The sequence below is a fragment of the Platalea leucorodia genome (genome assembly GCF_965183815.1).
Source record: "Platalea leucorodia genome assembly, chromosome: 4".
NCBI lineage: Eukaryota > Metazoa > Chordata > Aves > Pelecaniformes > Threskiornithidae > Platalea > Platalea leucorodia.
Genome location: NC_138826.1, coordinates 23,568,466 through 23,587,317, shown reverse-complemented (window position 1 = coordinate 23,587,317; position 18,852 = coordinate 23,568,466). Strand labels below are relative to the sequence as shown.

The following is an 18,852-nucleotide window of genomic DNA, read 5'->3' as shown; positions in this document are numbered from 1 at the left end:
GAACTGTCGGATAAACCTTATTCTTGAGATGATTTTTGTGGTTTGTGCTAGTGGTGTGTTGATCTTGAACATCTGACCTAAAATACAGGCAGAGGGGAGTTTTGCTTTACGTTTTGTCATGTCAGGAGCCCCCAGCCCCTTTAAGGAGGGGAATCTGGCAAAGTCTGTGAAACAGGCCAAAGCTGGTGCACTTCTGGAGCTACATTTTGTTATGAAACTGAGCGTTTTCCCAATGAAAAAGGGGTTTCAAGACAGTCTGGTTCTGCAAATATATTAAAAAGATGAAATCTCAGCATTGTGCCTGTTGCTGATTTCAACCACAGTAACAGGAATTCATCCCTGTTTAGTCTGTTTTATCTATTCATGATATTTTAAAAGCTCAGGATTTATAGCAAGTACAGAATTGGAAGATAATCAGGTATTTCTTGGGTTTGGGGTGTTTGTTTTTTTTTTTTAAGCATGGCCCTCTGAGACAGTTTTAGTAACTTAAAACTTGATTTAGTGATAAAACCGGACTTGATAGTCCAAAATCAGGCACGGGACTGAATGCCATGGTGTGAGAAGACATCGGGTTTGACTTTGGTACTGGCTGATGTCCTTACCCCTGCTTTCAGCCAGTCACCCCGTTAGGAAGCAGCTGAGCAAAGGTATCATGAGCCACTGGTGAGAGAAAGCCCCAGTGGTACAGGACACCTTGCTAACGGGCATCTCTTGTGGGGGCCGAGCCGCTCAGCGGGACGAGTGTGGCAGTGGCCACATGGAGACCGTCCTCCTTCTGGACCGTGCTGGGGCTCAGCTGTGTGGTACAAGTGCCTGCCTGGGCAGCCGGGCTGCAGCATCTTCCCTGGACGGAAAGAAAGAAAAATAAACTGCGGCCATGGTCTGAGCCACAGGGAGAGCCGAGGCTGGACGGGAGGCTTACGTGCCTGGAGGGCTGGAATGCCTCCCCCTCTGCCAAAGGAAACATGGGCCATGGTGGATGCGATAGGATTTAGGGTTGGGCTGGCTTTCCTCCTCAGCCCGGGGAGCCTTGGCTGATCCCTGCTGTGGACACCTATGACTGCAGTTCCTCTGCCGCCCGGCCCAGGTTTTGTGCCCGTAACTGCAAATACGCCGGCGTTACACTTGGCTCTTGTTCTGAGGCTGGCTTGGCAGAGGGAGCCAGCTGGGGAAAGCTGCTGGGGTTTATAGGAAGGTGAACGTGGCTTTACGTTTCCTGCACTGATGTTCTCTCTTGCACTGCTGCTCCTGGCTGCCGGGTGGGGTGGGGGCTGCAGCGGCGCCAGCCCTGCCATGCCATGCAGAGCTGCACATAAACCGGTCATTAGGGTCACCTGCCAAGAGCTTCTGGCCCTCCAGAAGTAGCTGGGTTGATGTTTAGAGGGCAGCACAATGCCTTGTGCGTTTGCTGCTGGCGGGAGTCCTGTCTCGTCTCTCTGAGCGTGTGGGGTATGGAGAGCACAGGTTCACATCCCTAGTAATGCCTCTACAGACTTCAGAGTCAGCCTGAACCCTGGCAGCTTCTCAGGCAGCTGCTGAGGCTGGACAAGCCTGGGCTTCAAAGATACAAACAGCTGCTGAGGACAGGAAAGGACTTTGCTGATCTACCTGATTGCTGGCATTCAGATGAGAAGAAATAGTCCTTAATTGTAGCAAGTGGAAAGCAGCAGAATTTTCTAGCAGTAAAGACAGAGTGCTTTGGGGCACAGGACAAGCTTGATCTTTTCCAGCACTGTTTCCTGAGTCTGGGGGACAGTTTTATCTTTAGAAAAACATTTAAGAGAATCAGGATACTAATCAAACGCCTTCTGCCAGAGTTACATGCAGGAGCAGTACCCTTGCCTCTCCTAGGAGCCAGAGCTATACTTTCTGCAGTTCACCTTTTCAGACCAATTTGCCACGGGTTGTGCGGTAGCTTGATGTCACCAAACTTCAGAGTACCATTTTCTCCGTCCCTCTTTGCGTCCAGCATCATTTGGTGGGCTACATCTGGCCCGCCTTGTTCTTCATGAGTTCTCCAAAGAACCAAGAGAGAGAACTTCATGTTGGGAGGGGATGTACCAGCCCTAATCCTATGTGAGAGCTTTAAGTCTCAGAACTTAAATTGACAAAGGTAAATGTTGGACTTCTTGGGAGAAAGACAGTCCTTTTTGTTCCCTGATCTGCTTGTTCCCAGGTGTCAAGTTATATGTGGTTGCAAGCTCCCTTTCACCCTCAAAAATCACTTTGTCCGTCAAGAGATGTATTTGGCTTGTAAAATGCTTTGGGTTTGAAGGGTGCAACATCAAAATAACTGCAGCAAATGGATTTATATATTTTTTTTTCAGTATAAACAGGGAAATTAAAGGAGGCCTTAACTGCATAAACAATTAATGTTGTTCTGGACAGTGACACAGTATCTTAGATTGTTGCTGATTACTGGACATGTTGTTTTATTTAGAAGATGAAATAAACCATCAGGAAAGGCTCAGCTGATGAGCAGCTCTATGTAACCTTTTTGAGGTCTTGTAATAAATCTTTATACTTTTTTTTTTTTTTTAATGTGAGGCATATTGCAAAGCAAGCTGTGGGGCTGAGTGACTCCTTGGCCACTGACTGTGCATCCGTCTGAGCAAATCATCTCACCTGTCTCTTTACACTGCCTTCCTGAGGTCAGCCCTCTCTGTGCTGTGTCTAATGCCTTTTCTGTGTTAATAATCCTCATCTGGCCATCAGAAATAGGCAGGAGCTGAGGGCAGGCAGGAGGGTGAGGGCGAGCTAGGCTGCCAGAAGGGCTTGTGCAGTGGGAGCCCCAGCCCTGCTGGGGCGGGCTGATGCTCAGGGGTTTCCCCAGCCAGAGGCATGTCCCCCTTCCCCTTCCTCTCTCCGGCTGATGGTGTGGCCTGGGCCAGCACAGAGCAGCTGGTGAGCTTTGGGCTGTGGCAGTGTTGGACCGTAATAGTGCAGAGAGCAGTAGCAGCTTGGGAGGAAAGTCTTGTGGAGTTGCTTGTAAGGAACTGGCATGTCGTTCCCCCTCCCCTAAAGACAAGGGGTGAGGAACGTGCTTGCCTGAATTTTCTCATAGCCTCTGATCTCTGCTGACCCAGCTGCATGCTTTTGCTGGGAGAAACTGTGGCTGCTTAGCATAATACTCCAGCGCTGAGGACATTACTCATGGTAAAACAGCAGTGTGTGTGGGTGGGGAGGATTAAACCGCATGTCAGAGATGTCTAGTTGTCACTGGTGGCCTTAGAAGTATGTTGCTGCATGTCTGTTCTGCCCAGCAAAGACGCAGCTGAGTTTTCCTCTCAAGCTCAGATAGGTGCTGTTTATCCAAATCTTTTTCTTGGCCAATGTTAATTTTCTCGTTTCTTATCTCTTCATCACTCCTTGCAATGTGTGTCTAGGTGTGGAGTGATAGGTGGTGCCGGAGGCTGTAGGGTCTGTGAGAAACTGTGAAGGGCTGATGGAGTGAGCAAGTAGTGTGCCTGAATAGATGGGGGGAGAAGGCCAGAAAGAATTGAATGAATTTTAGACCCACCCATCTATCTTGACTCACATGGAGCTGCGTTATGCTGGTTTTCAAAGAAATGCTTCCCACCCTTCCTCCCTCTCGTTTGCTGAGGGCCGCAGCTTCCCTTAGTAAACCCATTGCTGCCTCTCAGATCCTCGCCTGCAGAAGGAAAAAAGGCACCACATATCCCTGTCCGGGGACTGCAAAGCTTGTTAGGTAGCATGTATGGAGGCAATTGCATCAAATGTAAAATGTGGTTGTGTTTGGCTACTTCTGGGACAGACAGAAGTTTTATAAAGAGGGCCTGGGAGCTGGGTAAGTAGCCAAATATGTCTCATTCCCTCTGCTAAATGAAAGTGTCCGTTGTCTTTTCTATTGTGAACACACTTGCCCAAAGACTAGCTGAAGACCTGACATGTCATAGCAGAGTCCTTTGTTTGCTGCCTGGCCACCGGTGCAGGGAAACAATAGCAGGCAAACCACCTGGGAGACAGAAGTCTGAACTTCGCAAAGTCCCAGTGGTGTTGGCAAGGTGGAGCCCAAGATGTGTGTGCAGGGAAGGTGAGGGGGGCAGATAATTTTTCTACCCTTTTCATGATTGCAGAGCTTTTATTATGGGGATTATTTGTTTCATCCGTATGCTGGCAAATGTGTCTGAGCTGGTATCAGGGACCTAGTTTGATGTGTCTGGTTATAAGTGTCTAGATTACTTCTGTAGTAGCCCAGATTTCTTACACAGAGATGCCAGGCAAACAGAGCATCACCACAGGCACACTCTGGTGAGCTCTGGGACTTATTTTGGATACGGGATGAAGCAGTGCTGCTCAGCCTGTCTCAGCATTGTCTGTTCAACACTGAAATGACCTAATGGCAAAGTGTTACACAAGTGCCTGGGAGCAATCACCACAAGGTAGGGCATGCCTCCTTTCCAAAGGAAACCCTTGGGAATGATGTTACAAGGTGTACAAAGCTTTATTCACCCGATGATAGTGTCTCTAGAGCTGCGGGGCACCTGGGGCCCTGTGATGCTGCCCGTGTCCCCTCTGCCAGAGGCTGCTTGACCCCAGTGGGGGAAGCCCAAGCCAGGCAGGGATCTCTCTTGAAGGAGACAAGAGGTTACGCCTTTGCATGACACTTGTGTAAAGTTGTGTTTGCAGGTTTTGTTCCTCGCAGTGTCTTTCAGCCCTCCTCACCTTCCCATGCAGAAGTGCAGCTGTATCTGCTCATTATTGGGTCACCTGCCTGTGCAAGGTGTGCAATCCCCTCGGTTCCTGCTGGTGTCTGCTCCATGCTTGGTCAGGAGGGGAGGGAAAGGAAAGAGGCTTTAAGTCATCTGAGAGGAGAGCAGGAGCACAGCAGTTTCAGGCAGCACAACATTTACTGGATACCTGTGAGCCTGAAAGCTTTTGTTCATTTTCGGAGTTGTTTCGGTTGGGTTGTGTAAGCTGGCTGGTAGCTGTCAGTGCTCTGAGTGCCACTGCCTACCTCCCCCCCAGCCACACACCTGCCCCTGCTGCTCCCCATGGACCAGGGAGGGACGTGACAAAAATAAAAGCAGGAATAAGTCTTCCCAGTGGCAGCTCTCTGCTCCTCACTTAATAACAGAAATGCTTTTTGCTTTCATGACTTAACTGGTAGGTGAGCAAATCTCAAAAGCAGCATTGACAGTACTGAGATAAGCCCAGACCTTACTGCGAAGGGGGAAGGGAACGTTATTAGTAGCTATTAATCATCCTAAAAGGATGGGGGATGGATTCCCTGCAGTACCATGCCCTTGTGCAGACATGTTTGCTATGAGCAATCCTGGCAGGGAGTACGAGCTCGATGTTGCGGGGGAGCGGTTTATGGAAGGTTGCATTTCAGGGCAAGTTATTTCCAGAACTGAAGAAAATGGATTTTAAAACATGTTTCCTGTTGGCAAATTCACTTATTGTTTTCATTACTGTGCATCCTTGTGGCTTCCCCTTAGGGGAGAGGTTTGTACAGTACCTGAGTTGATGTAATCACCTTTGTGCTACGAGTGGCTCTTACCTGATGGAGAAGAGCACTCAAATTTCAGATTCCTCCAAAGTGGACACAGAAGGGGAACGTGACACTGCAAGTGCTGGCAAAGCGCTGAGACATTCCTGCGAATGCCACTTGCTCATCCTGGTGGCTCTTGGGGTTTCTTCAGGAGGCTTCAGTATTTCAGTGTCCCTGGCTCCTCTGGCTCAGCTGCTCCTTGTGGTATGGGATCATTTCTAGCAGCCTGCCACATGTTGTGTCGATTATCAGCCTTTAAATGCAAGCTGTACAGACAAGCCTCCAGCAGTGTTCCCGCGGTGGTGTTAATCCACCGTTATTTTTGACTCCTTGGCAGTCTTGTCTGATCGAAAATGAATCACGGTAAATAGCGTGCTGAGCTCGGTGCTCCTCACAGGGGGAGTAATGTGCCCCTCTCCCTCCTTTGGTAGCAGAGGAAATAAAGGCACTGAGAAACCAAGTGACTTGGTTAAGGCCCAGTGACCAGGAGAGGACTCACCACGTGTCCCTTGTGGACTCCCTTCAGTGTAATGATGACTTCAGGGATCTGTCTCATGGTTTCTGAAGCAGCAGCTCCTAAATCCAGTGGGAGTGTGGGCCACTTCCAGTACTCAAGATTTCTTCATGGCTGCTAGCTGTCCCTGTCACATTTACATGAAGGTACTCTCAGGGCAGTGGGTCCAGTGGAGTGGCAGCAGGCTGCACTTGGTGGTCTTGTAGGCCACCAGTCAGCTGCAGGCTGCAGCTTGGGAGGTGATGATCTTCACATTTAAAGTAGGTTTTCTATATCTGTCTGGTGGCTTGTCTGGTCTTTTCATTAGCACTTACTCTGTCAGTTTGTAGTCTGCTTACAGCATTGAAGTAGTGAGTGGGTAGACAGGCACTATTCAGTTGACTCATCTGAAGGTCTTTGGGTTAATGTTGAGCACCTTGGCCAACCTGGACATCTGTGATACAAATCTGTGTCCTTCCCTTTTCCGTGAAATATTGTCCTAGTAGACAGGTGAAAAAAGAAAGGCATCTTGTTATCTTCCTTCTGGTTAGGGAAAATATCCCACTACAGCTGTGAGATGTGCTGAACAGCCTCGGTTTTGGCCCAGGGAAAGCAGTGATTGCAGCTCATGTGTGACACCTCTAGGAGGTGAATGTTTCCCTAGGGGGAATGATTTGCCATCCAATCCCACATTAGGAGGGCTCTCTATATCTTGTGAACAATACTTATTTATGTCTGACGGCTCTGCTGTGTTTGCTCAGCTGCTTTCCAGCATGCTGAAACCTAGCATGAATGTGTAGAATGAATACCAGTTGCAACGGACTCATAAATGAGGTGTGTCCCAGCTGCAAGGCATGTTTTAATCCGTACTCGTGTCTGGGAGCAGTCCACCCTTCTCATTTCCTCTGCCTATTAAATAATGGATGAAAGCCCACAGTAGTCATTATGCTCCTTCCACAAAGTCATTAAACCTGCACAAAATCTTGTGTAGTGTTTGCAAAGCCACAAACAAATGTGACATTCTTCACCCTACACCCAGGCAATAATTTTGGCCCAGAGAGGTCTCTGTTGTTAAGAGGACCTCTTCAGCAGAAGTAGGGGGAAAATGAATGATCTGTTTAGTTGCTTAGCTTGAAAATGCCAAGTTTTAGCTGGCACCTTCTTTTTTCACAAGGGGTATCATATTGGTGGCATTGCTGCATAGTGTCTTCTGGCTGGGATCTCAGTGACATTACCTTGAGCTCTTTCCCATCAGTCATTTCTCAGGCAGAGCACAACACCTCTTTAGCAGTGCAGTGGTGTACCTGGGAAGCAAAGCACCACAAATGCAGAGGAAAGGGAGATGTATATGGCAGAATGTATCAAGGTGAGCTGTGGTCAGGCTGGGGATGATGCTTCCAGTTTTTCAGCAAGTAAGGTCAGATTGTGATTTAATGGTGAAGTTTCTGATGCCTTTCTCCCTCCCAGTCTGCTTGTTAGATCAAACACTGCTTTGGGATTGATCTCACTGAAGTCAGTCAGAGTCTGTTGCAGCTGTTCCTGGGCTAAAATAGATTAAAACTAAAGAAGCAATGAAAAATCTTGAGCCCAAACCTTTCTTGCAAGGAGGGAAGCAAATGAGATCATGATGCAGCCGAAGGTGTTTGTGATTGGTGTTGACTGTATTGCAATGACTCCGATACTCTCTTCTGTCACCTCTGTTTTAGAGGCTCAGGCTTCTTGGCTGTCCTCAGCACCTTATGTTTTGGAGAGCACTTCTCTGTCCAGCAAAGAACAGAGTTGCATTCTATGTGTTCTTGCTCTCTAGCATGAAGCCAATTGCCTTGAGTGAAAATACAATTTCTGTTGTTCACCTGTTGTCTCCCCCAAGTTTCTATCTGTGGCTGCCAAAACAGAATTCTGCCCCTAACTTTAGTACTGAGAGTATCCAAGAGGCCCAGATCCAGATAGCTTTCTGCTGAGAATTTACTTTCATCAGTTTTCACGTCCTTGCTTCCAGGTACCAGCAAGAGAAGTCCTGAGTGCTCCAACTGTTTTTCAAATGTTGCTATGGAAAGCTGCTCCCTGGAAAGTCCAATTCATTCTTTTTGTTTTCTCTTAGGTGACTCCAGGTAGCAAAGCTGCAATAGCCAACTTGTGTATAGGAGACCAGATCATAGCCATTGATGGAGTGAACACAGAGGACATGACGCACCTTGAGGCGCAGAACAAAATCAAGGGTTGCACAGATGAACTAACTCTGACGGTCAGCAGGTACGTTGCTGAGCGAGACTGGGGATGGGGAGAGGGAGGGGTGCAGGGTGGGCAGTAGCTATGTTTTGCGTTGACAGTAGACCTCTCTGGCTGGTTTGTTTAATTTGACCTTTTAGTGCTTTGTCTGGCCAGGTGCTGGATTGCAAGAGGGAACTGCATTTCAGCCTTTAATCTTAATGCTGCTTGCGTTTGCTGCACTTTGACCTACTGAAAACAACTTTCCCAGTGAGAAACTGGCTGATAATTTGTGGCAGAGACTGTCAACCTATTCTGTGGCTCCTGACAGCAAGAAAGCAAAGACAGGTCTCATGAAAACTTCACTCATAGCAGAGGAGGTGTGACCAGAGATGACCCTTCTTCCTGTTGCATTAATTTAATAGTTGAAATATATGGCTGTGTGTTGTCCAAGCTATTAATTGCCTAGTTTTTGCCAGACACAGACTCAGAAATGTTGTACATTTTGGAGCTTCTTGATCAAACAGCACTGATAGTGCTAAATAGTGATGACCCAGGCTGCATCAAAGTGCCTGTCAGGCATCAATCTCTCGTGAGTCCTGAAAAAATAAAGGAAGGAGGCAGCTGAGCCACAGTCTCTGTCACCAGAGTAGAGCACGAGCTGGCTTCAGCTTTCCCACCATCTCGAGCTGCAAAGCAATGGACAGCTTCATTTCTTGCCCCAGCCGTGCTTTGTTCGTGGGCCATCTTTGTACAGAGAAGAAATGGAGCCTGGGAAGGCAGGGGTCTGCTTTGCGTTGCCCCATTGCTTCTTAAAAGTACTGGAGCCTATTTTTTTGGGGTGCTGGGGTTTAGCCTTCCTCTTGGTTCAAATTGTAGGCATGGATACCAGCACTTCTTGAAGTCAAATAGTAGATGCATCATGGCACTTCTAGTTGCTCTGGAGTGATTTTTTTCCTGCGGCTGCCTTCCCCCAGAGCGATCGTACATCAGCTTCATGGCAGATGCAGGGGAAGTGCTTTCAGAAGGAGTGCAAAAGCATGCCTTAAATGACACGGTAGTTCAGTTGTTCAGGCCTTTTCTGTGATAAACAGAAATCTTTTACCGTAGCTTGGATAATGCCAGGAGTTCAGCAGGCATTTCCCAGTTCAGGAAGAAGTGATGGGTCTTGGCCAAAAAAAGCCTGACAATTCATTGAGGGAATTCACAGAGGGAAGAACAGAGCACAGTGCAGGCAGTGTGAATGGGTGGTGAGCTTTGCAGCAGCCTGTTAGCCCCAGAGTTCCTCATATTGGCCTCTAACTTGGCAGCCTGTAATCTTCCTGCGAAGGAGTCCTCCTTTTCCTCTCCAAAATATCCGGCTGCTTGACTTAGCAAACCACTGCCATGTGGTTCTGGCTGAGAGGGGGAGGCAAGGGCTCTTTCAGCCTGCGGGCAAGTTCGCTCTTCCAGATCATTGAGTCTGTAAAATGTGTTTGCTAATGTTAATTACAAAGTCGTTATCTTTATAGCTACCCCATGCATGTTTCATTGGCCTTGGGTGTGGAAGCTGCCTAGGGAGAGATTTCTAGCTGGATGTGCAGCTGGGTAAAACCATGTAGGGGCTTTGAGTTAGCACAACCGAACTCTTTTTCAAGACCCCCTTTCAAGAGGTAGCATGAGCGTGTGTTGGACGCTTCTGCTGCTGTACTGATCAATGAGTACTGCTGACAAAATGGGCAAGAGTGTCAAGACCACAAGTGAAAAGCAGTGATCTAATGACTTTCCCACATTAGGGTTTGATATTACTACCCATTGCTCTATGTAAAATCCATTTTAGATGATTCTAGGGGACTTTAAGTCTTTGGTCCTCCTTCTGTGGGAGTAAAGTTCTGCTTAGGGAAGAATTGCTTACTTGTTTGGAGATTTGATAGCTGCTAGAGGTGTGTTTGTATTGGGGAATATGATACTGCAGAGCACTTTCTCAGAGGAGATAGCTCTCTCTTAATGCCAAGAGACAGTTGTGTGTATCATCATCTGGTCTTTCCTGGTTGTACTCTGTTGAGAATATTTTTATCCCTAGCACCCAGCTGTCTCCTGGGCCCCCATAACTGTGTTGTCCCAAATGCAGCTGGACTCAGTGGTCAGAAACGCAGCGTAGTCTTTGTTGCTGAGGCTGGAGCCCTTATTTACTTTGCAGTCTAAGGCCAAGACCTTAAAATGGTAGATCTTGAGAGGAGGCCTTGAGGGGTGACAGAGAAGGCATTTTGTATCAGTTGGAGCCCATGCTTCATCTTCCTGTTCAACTTAGGGCAGAGGAAATAGGTGGGGAAGGCAGACTATGGGTCCGTGGTCAGCCCTCCTCTGTGAAGAAGGGAAGAGCGTTGCTATGGAGGTGGAGAGGGTGGAAGGCATTTGGGAAAATGAGTGCCACCTGGCCAAGTGGTATGGCCTAGGCTTCCTGAACGTTGGTGGGCCAAACTCTGTCAGTAAGACAGTCAGTCAGTCGGGAAGGCTGACAGTACAATCAGGTCAGAGCTGGAGGTTTTTTCTCTGAAGTGGCTCTGTAAGTAGTTGGCCAAGTACAAAAAGGTAAGTATATCATTTGCACTTCAGCACCACCAACTCTTGGGTCTGATCTCCATGCTCTGCAGTCATAGCTCGTTAGCTGAATTGGTTCTACAAAGTAGCCATGCTGGCAAGGACCACTGGTCTGACAGGGCAGGAGCTCCATGGGCTGGAGCATCACACACAGCCGGTACTGAGGGTGTGCACAGCTGCAGCAGGTTTTCTGGAGCAGGACATCTTCCAGTCCTTCTTTTCTACTCACTGTCACAGACATGTCTTGTGAAAGCATAAATCCTTAGCGATTTTTAATTTCATATCTGATGAATTTTAAATGATTACTCATTTAAATGATTTCATGTGCAAAATGCTCTCTGACCTGCATTTGGGGTGGCAGCAGGGTTGTGCCAGGCAGGATTTTACAGACATGGGTCTGAGCTCACATCAGGCATTTCAGTTCCACCAAAGGGTCAACACTGTTGTGACAGTGGGGACTTCATTTGTGACTGTGCTGTGAATGCTAAAAGTGCATGTGGGTTCAAGAAGAGACTGGATGAATTCAGGGAAGACAAATCTATAAAAGATATTATATGGCAGTATCTCTACTGCAGAAAGCCCTTAAACTGCAAGGAGCTGGAGGCTGGAAGAGTGTTTTAGGGAAGTATTGCGCTATGCTTGTTTTCTCGTAGTTTTCTGTGGACCAAAACAAACCTTATATGTGTGTGTTTTGCATCTATGCAACCCTCTTCTCTTTTAATGGTAGCTGAGCAATTAAAATGTCTTCATGTTTGGCTGTACTAATGATTACTTAAGAGAAGTGTAAATGTAGATAATTGAAAGGACTTAAACACTTCTGGTAAAGGAAATGCTGTTTGCACTGTGTACTTGATTGTGAATATCAACAGCATTCCAATGTTTCCTGTTTCGGTATTTTCCTTAACGATGGTAACAGTCCAAAAATATTTCGGATCAGGTTGTAGGCAGGAAATCTAGTCTAACACATGTCACCGTTAAAAATGGATCAAATTACTAGCTGAAGAAAACATGCCTGGTCTGCTTTTTCGCCCAAAGGTGCAAATCTGTTAATTTCCTAGGATTTAAAACCAGCCACAAATTGCTTTCTCTGAAAATGCTTTTCTAAGCGGCACTGCCAGGTGCTTTGCTGTTTGACATGTGAACAGAGTTGGAAAGGTCTGTTTTCTGCCTCAAAAGTGAGTGTTCAACAATGTTGGCGCATACACCAAATTCCTGCTGAACTTAGCATGTCTAGCAGCTCACTGCTCTCTTCTGAGCCTGTGTTTGTTCATTCATTTTACTTTTTGTTTCAGGCTAGAGAGTGCTTTTAGAAATGTAGTGCCCAAGAAACCAAAGTAAAGGTTCCATTATTGCCTTCAGTGGTGTAAAATCAAGCCTAGCACCATGGCTTTGTATGGTGTGTGCAGAAAGACTGACCTACAGCAGACCGTGTACTTCAGGCAACTCAAAACCACCTGGTTGCTAAACTGAGAAATTTCACAGGCAGAGTTTCAAGCCTCTCCCATTCACAGGAAAAAGGAAGCTTTGGATCTTGAGCCTTTGAGAAGAGCTGCCTTTCTTTTTTCTTTTTCCCCTTCTTCAGTTAGGGTGTGTACATCGTAGCACTGACATTCTAGGGTTGAGCAAAATCTCCTGCCAGGCTGCACCCCTTCCAAGCACACCTCTGATTTTCCTTTAATGGGGGTAAGCAGCAAGACGTGTCCAACAGACTGGAGAAAGCTATCAACTTCCTTTGGCAACTTAGTGTATTTTGGGAAAAGCACTTGCTCTGACAAAGAGCACTCAAAGAAGAGAAGGCTCAAGAGAAACAAGTTCTCCTACCACAAATTTCACCTGATAGGCAAAAGTTCCAGGCATCACTGGTGTCACTGGTAATGCTTATGATGAATTTGCAGACAGCTCTGTGTAGCTGTAGCTGCAGATATACAAAAGCAGATAAATGCTCATTGTATTCTATGTACAAAAGCAGACAAATGCTCATTGCAGCACAGGTAAAAATTGTTTCTAAAACAAATGGCTCTTTGCCTGTGGTTGTAGTCACCCAATGGGTGGTAGAGCTGTGCTCATATGAAGACCTGAGCAACTCAAAGTTAAAGTGTGTATTTATGGGTTTTTTTAGCAGAAAAGAAGTGTTTCTACAGTGAGCCTGCCTTTCCCTCTATGTCCGGAGGCAGGTTGTGGGTGGTAATAAGAGAAGAATATTTGTGAAAAGGGATTGCGAACATGTAATCTCTTGTTCTGCTGCTACTGTCCTTCTCTTCAAATTTCAAGCTGCTTTTCTGCAGCTCCGCTGCCAGCATATATGAATGTACCTTTTTTTGTTTGCAAAACAGTCTGTTACTCTGCTAAAAATGATGCCAAGGAATGAAGCCATGTATTTGTTCTTTGAAAAGTGCTAGGATCAGGGAAGTCGGATCTGCTACCAGCACACGTGAAATGCATTGTTCAGAAGGGATCATGTGTAGATGCTTATGAAGAAGAAGCGAGCATGTGTGCACTGTCATCTGCATTTTATTCGGAAGGTTCGGTTGCACTCTTGCCTGCTCCGCGTGCTCCTAGTTCTCAGCCGTGGGGACTAGTTGCACAAAGCCACAATAGGCTCGAATTTGTGTTCTAGGAAGTCGGTGGAATCCATTGACTCACTTAGGTTTGCTTTTTGCTTCCCTGCCAACCAGAGTTTTCCAGCTCTGTCATCTTCTAATAATTCTTTTGGCCCTGGGAAAAGCCTGATGCTCTGTGTGCAGCTATATAAGGGCATGGAGATTGCTTGGCCCTCCACGGCAGCTCACAACCTCTCCATGGCTGGTGTGGTGCTCCCCAGCCCTCCTGAGTGCATGCCAGAAGCTTTTACTAATGATTGGCACGTTCAAAGTAATTTTGGCAAGTCAAGCCTGGCATTTGTCATGTTTTTATAGCCTCTTTGGCAAGGCAGAAGTAGTTAGCTCTGTAGCTGGCTGGTGGAAGAACTGTGAGTCTGAGCAGTCAGGTGTGTTTTATCCTTCGTAACTCTGCAATGAAACTGCTTGTGATGCACCTCTGTTGCTGCTTCTGTGTAGCCGGAGTATCCCTTTTGGTTTTAGTGGTTGTGTGAAGAGACACCTGAAATGCACGGAGCAGAGGGCCAGTGTGAAGAGACACCTGAAATGCACGGAGCAGAGGGCCATGCATGAAGAAGTGGCCTTGGGGCCTCTTGTCTCGAGGAAGTTGTGACTAGCAGTGCTGTTTGAATTGGCAATAGGCTGCATGCAGCCCAAGTACAGTTTTGCTTACGAAAGTGAGTATGTCCTTTAATGGATGGCTGCTAAGAGTGACTGCTCGTGTTTAAATCCAAGGGCATGTACTTTGCAGCTATTGTAGCTAAAAGGCTGATTAAAAGGTATCTTCCTGCTAGCCTGAAAGCTCTTGTAGTTAGTCTCTAAACATTATTAAAATGCCTATTGAAAACTCTGGGGAGGGTTGAAAGAGGAATTCTTTTGGTCTTTCCTCATTTTTCAGCTAGTAAACTTTGTGTTGCGCAAGGAACTTTTCTGTCTTTACGGATTTAGTTGCTACTTTGGTGTTTTAGTTGTGTCCATCCCAGTGTTTGAAATGGGAATGTAAGTGTGCCTCTCTCCTTTACACAACTTACGCAGCTCCTGACACACAGAATTAGATCCTCATTTTCCGGCTCTCAATTTTTCCCTTGAAGCTATGGCCCAGTTTGCACGCAAAGCATTGATAGCAAAATCTAGGCTCTTGTAATGTTTATATTACACCATGTTCAAGCCAAGCTTCTTGAAAAATGTTGTATTTAATAAATACCTCTCCAGATTCCTGCCTTGACTTGCATGCAGTTTCCTTCCTCCCCTACCTACCAGCACCTCCCCATCCAAACCAGCATCAGAGAAATTACTTTCTAATCTTGGGTCTTGTTTTCTGCCTAGATGAAACAGCAAATGCATGGCTCATTCCCTGGCCCTGTCTTGGTTGCGCTCTCTCCTGTAGTAAGGAAATAGCATGGAAATGTAAACTGCAAACGTGACGAAGTTTGTATATCCATGTGCCTACAATTAATTTGTCTGGCACTTGTTCCCAGGCTTGTTAGTGTCATGGCTTTGTCTTCTCTTTCTGCACTGTTTGAGTGTTGCTCTCTGCTGGAGTCTCATTTGAAAGAATGTGTTAGAAGCCATATTCTAAAATAAATATTTGTCAATTTAAGCACGAGTCTGTGAGATCTGCTGGGGATGCCGAAGCCTGCTGGCTTTCACTGAAGACAGGGTGCGATTCCCCAGCAGACTGTTGGACATCTAGCCCCACCACCAGTGGGTGGCAGGTCTGGCAGCCCTGCTAGCGTGGCCATGCTCTGTGGTAGGGGTACAGCCTCTCCGAGGGGAGCGTGGAGGTGATTTTGTGGCTGGGGGTCCTCTCCCCCAAATTTGAAAAAATTCCTCCAGAAAGCCACAACCGTCCTACCTGTGGCAGCCTGCTGTGAACGGAAGGCACCGTTGCCAAGGCTGGGTTTGAGCTATCTACTCTGCCGCCTGTTCCCTGCTTCATCTAAATAAGATATGAAAACATATAGGTAAGATACAAACATGATGAATCTAACCAATCCACCCTACTGTCCGTGCATTGTGCCCACACTTCCCAGTCTTTCAGAAAATAAGTCCTGGTCCAGCAGTAGGACCTTTCTCCTGCTACACTTCAGTAAAAGTGCAGGCAGTGACACCAGGAGCAGAGCCAGGAAACCCTTGCTGAGAGCTGGGACCATAGCAGTCCTACCGATGACCCGCAGATCGTGGTCTCCACAGGCAGTGCGGTGGGATAGGGCATGCGCCTTGAAAGCCCTGCTAGGCAAAGCCAGGGAGAGCAAAGCTGTCTCCTCTTTGTGGCTTTGCTGGGGCCATAAATGGGCTGTTGAGAGTGGCTGAAGGGCTCTGCTGCAGCTGTTGTGAAGACAAAGGGAAGCTTTATCCTCCCAGCCTTAGACGGACAACCGCGTGGGCTATTTAACCTTTCTGTTTGGATAGCTTTTAAACTGGATTGAAACTAAAGCCTGGAGTGACCTTGCTGCTTCCATTTATATCCAGTGACAGATCAGAATGGCAGCAGGCTGGGAAACAAACTTGTGCTTTTTGCCTTGCTAATAAATAAGGGAGAAAAATCAGGTCCAAAAAAAACCCATTGGCTGCAGTAGTTGGCCATAGCTGCCTCCCCTACGCTGAAGACCAACGTGCTGCCTCACCTCAAATGCATCGAGTGAGGGGCAGTGGGACGAAAGTGAGTGCCCGGGGCAGCAGGAGGTTTCTGTTCTGTGTTCATATATTGGCCTGCTCTAAGCTTAAATTTGCAGTCTGAATAAGGCCTTTGGGGGCTTCTGAAATCTGATGATATTAAGCTGCTGCAAACGAAAATTTTACCTCAAAAGTACTTAGATCACTGCTAGTGAGAATTGGTATGGGGATGCCTCATGCTAGAAATCAGCTGAAGTGTTAATGCTTTCTGAACTGTTCTTTCATCTCCAGCCAATGTCCACTTGCTTACACAAGGTATTGGATTTCCATATACTTTGTGTCCCCTGTTTTTCCAGAGGAGATGAAACTTTTCCACACATAATCTCCAAATACTTTTAAGGAATAAGGCTTTGCCTTGGTCAATGGGCTGCTCTCCTCTGCGAACACAGTCTTCAAGTGCAAAATGCAACCATCCTAAAGATGGCTGTGACTTTGTCAGGCTTGACAGCCATAATCTGGGTAAACTGTCTGGTTCCTTAGGCACCTTAAAGCATGGGTTGCCAGGAGCAAGGAGGGAATGGTTTTTTATACTCATCTGGGGTATGTTGTGCATCCAGTAACAGCAGCTGTTGAGACAAGGTAGTGATCAGATTGGCATAGATCTGATCCCAATTAGCTGTTAAATTCATCTTTGTTAGCCTGTGTGTGCCCCAGCTCGCCAGACGCCAGGATTTGGGTGCCACAGGTTGTCAGGTATCAGCCCTGCAGCTGAGCCCACAGGGTGCAATAGCCTGGAGTCAAAGGTTTGCTGTGCCTGAATGCTTGTAAAGGATGATATCTGGTGTGACCTGTGCCTTTGTACTTTCCTGTGAAAGGAGGTACAGCACAGCAGACTTCAGGTTTTTTCTGTGTAAAGTCCAGAGTGCAATAGATGCAATAGCTGGTCAATAAAATTTCTCCTCTTCCCTGGGTGAGAATGCTGCTTCCTGTCTCCTCCCACTGACCTGCCCTCTGGATGTGAGTCTTAAAATACTATTTTTGCAGGAAATGTCTGGGATATACATGTGCATCACAGTGAAGTTTGGGCTGCTTAAAAAATGTCCTGACATTGGAGGGCTTCTAGAGGAATGGTGTAGAACGGATTGAATTTATCGTGGGTAGCTCTACACCCTGTTTCTCTATCCTTGCCAGTTTTATAAGCCTTTTCTGTTTAAAGTGTCCTTCCAGTTATCCAGTTAATTCTCAGTGGAAGCATTCCTGTTTTGCTAACTAAGTACTCAAATTGTAGCTGGCCCTGGGGCCCACAAATATCTAGGAAGTACATCTATCTGCAGTTGCAGATTCTACAAAGGGCTCCTGTCAAAACAGGACATGGTTTTTCAAAACTCATCCTAAGAGTTTATCAGCCATCTGGTTGCTGCATTATGCAATGTTTAGCATTGAACAACAGTTTTCATTCAGTAGTACTGCAGTCACTCATTCCCTACTATTAAAAAGTTTGGGAAAAGCGGCATTGTTTAGTCCATCTGAGATGCTAACTACTGTCTGTACTTCTGAGAAAAGTAGGTAGCATGTTTCCCATCAAGTATCTCAAGCAAATCTAAGCACTTCTTTCCCACCGCTTGTTTGACTGTTGTTCTTTGGGACATAGCAAAACTGCAGAATGATGCTGGTAAAAGTGGTTGGTTTTGGTCACAGATTTGTGTTTCAGGCTTCTGTCAGTAATTGGGTCAGACCACAGACCAGCAAAGGTTATGCAGACTTTCTCTTGGATACATTATGTCATCTCAGTTCTTAGTCCCATTGCAGACTTGGACCCATTTTTTTTTCATAATTCCCAAAAGCCTCTGTTTGTTCAGCATGGATACCACTGTATAAATAAGAAGAAAATTCCAGAGACTCAAACCAAAAAATATTTCTAGCTTATCCAAGGCAGCGCAACTTCAAGAACAAAATGTTCTCTGTATAGTCAATACAGACAAGAATCGTTCCTCTTCCTGGCTACCCATAAAAGCTGAAACACACAGTAATCTGAATTGTCCCACTTAAATAAAGGATCTGCATCTAAGGCATATCTCCAGCTTCTGCTGTTTGGGTGACCCCCAACTCTGCTGCCTGGGTTGGAGCCCATGCTTGTTGTGTTGCCAGTGGAGTCCCAAAGGATAAGCCGGGGCAGTCGCTGCTGAGATCCTGTCTTTCTCCAAGGACCTCATACAACGTAACTAAGTCATCCAAGTTACGTGCCTAAAATGAGGCTGTCTAGATTCCTCCTGGTGTGGATAGTGCTGTATACAAAAGACTGGGGAAATGTTTTTTAATAACAGTAATGATGCTCAGTGATGAAAGTAGATTAACTATTAAAAATCTGTGTTGCAGAACGGAGTCAAAAGTCTGGTCACCGCTTGTAAATGAGGAGGGAAAGACACATCCTTATAAGATGAATCTGGCCTCTCAGCCGCAGGTAAGTAATGGAGTATCTGCATGCTCTTGTTCCCGCTTACTCCTGTCTGACTTCGGAGCAGTTTCTGGCCTGGTCCTCCAAGGAGCTGAGCGTGTGTCACTCCGTTGGTCGCACTGGGGATAGCATGTGCCCCGTACCTCCTAGAAATCATGTGGCCCTTGGAAACCTTCAGAGGCAGACTCCCTCCCTCGTGGTCAGAAGCCTGCTGCTGCGAGAGCTAGTCGGATACCTTGCCAAGGGTAAGCTGCCTGGATCAGAGGAGTTGTCTCCTGCCATCTGCATGCTCGCACCTACCATAGGGCACAGAAGGCAGTGCAGAGGTGTGGCTCAATAAATCGTCGCTGCTGTTGCTAAGCCTGTTGATTTTCATAGATAAGAGGGG

The 18,852-nt window shown here is 46.7% G+C and overlaps 1 protein-coding gene across 1 annotated transcript in view; it reads left to right on the top strand.

Moving 5' to 3' along the window:
• PDLIM1 (PDZ and LIM domain 1) overlaps nucleotides 1–18,852 on the top strand; it is a 45,447-nt gene that overhangs the window by 3,805 nt on the left and 22,790 nt on the right. The window contains exons 2-3 of the mRNA XM_082308806.1: nucleotides 8,110–8,261; nucleotides 18,386–18,470. Coding sequence (XP_082164932.1) covers nucleotides 8,110–8,261; nucleotides 18,386–18,470 — 237 coding nt within the window. The remainder of the gene's footprint in view (nucleotides 1–8,109; nucleotides 8,262–18,385; nucleotides 18,471–18,852) is intronic.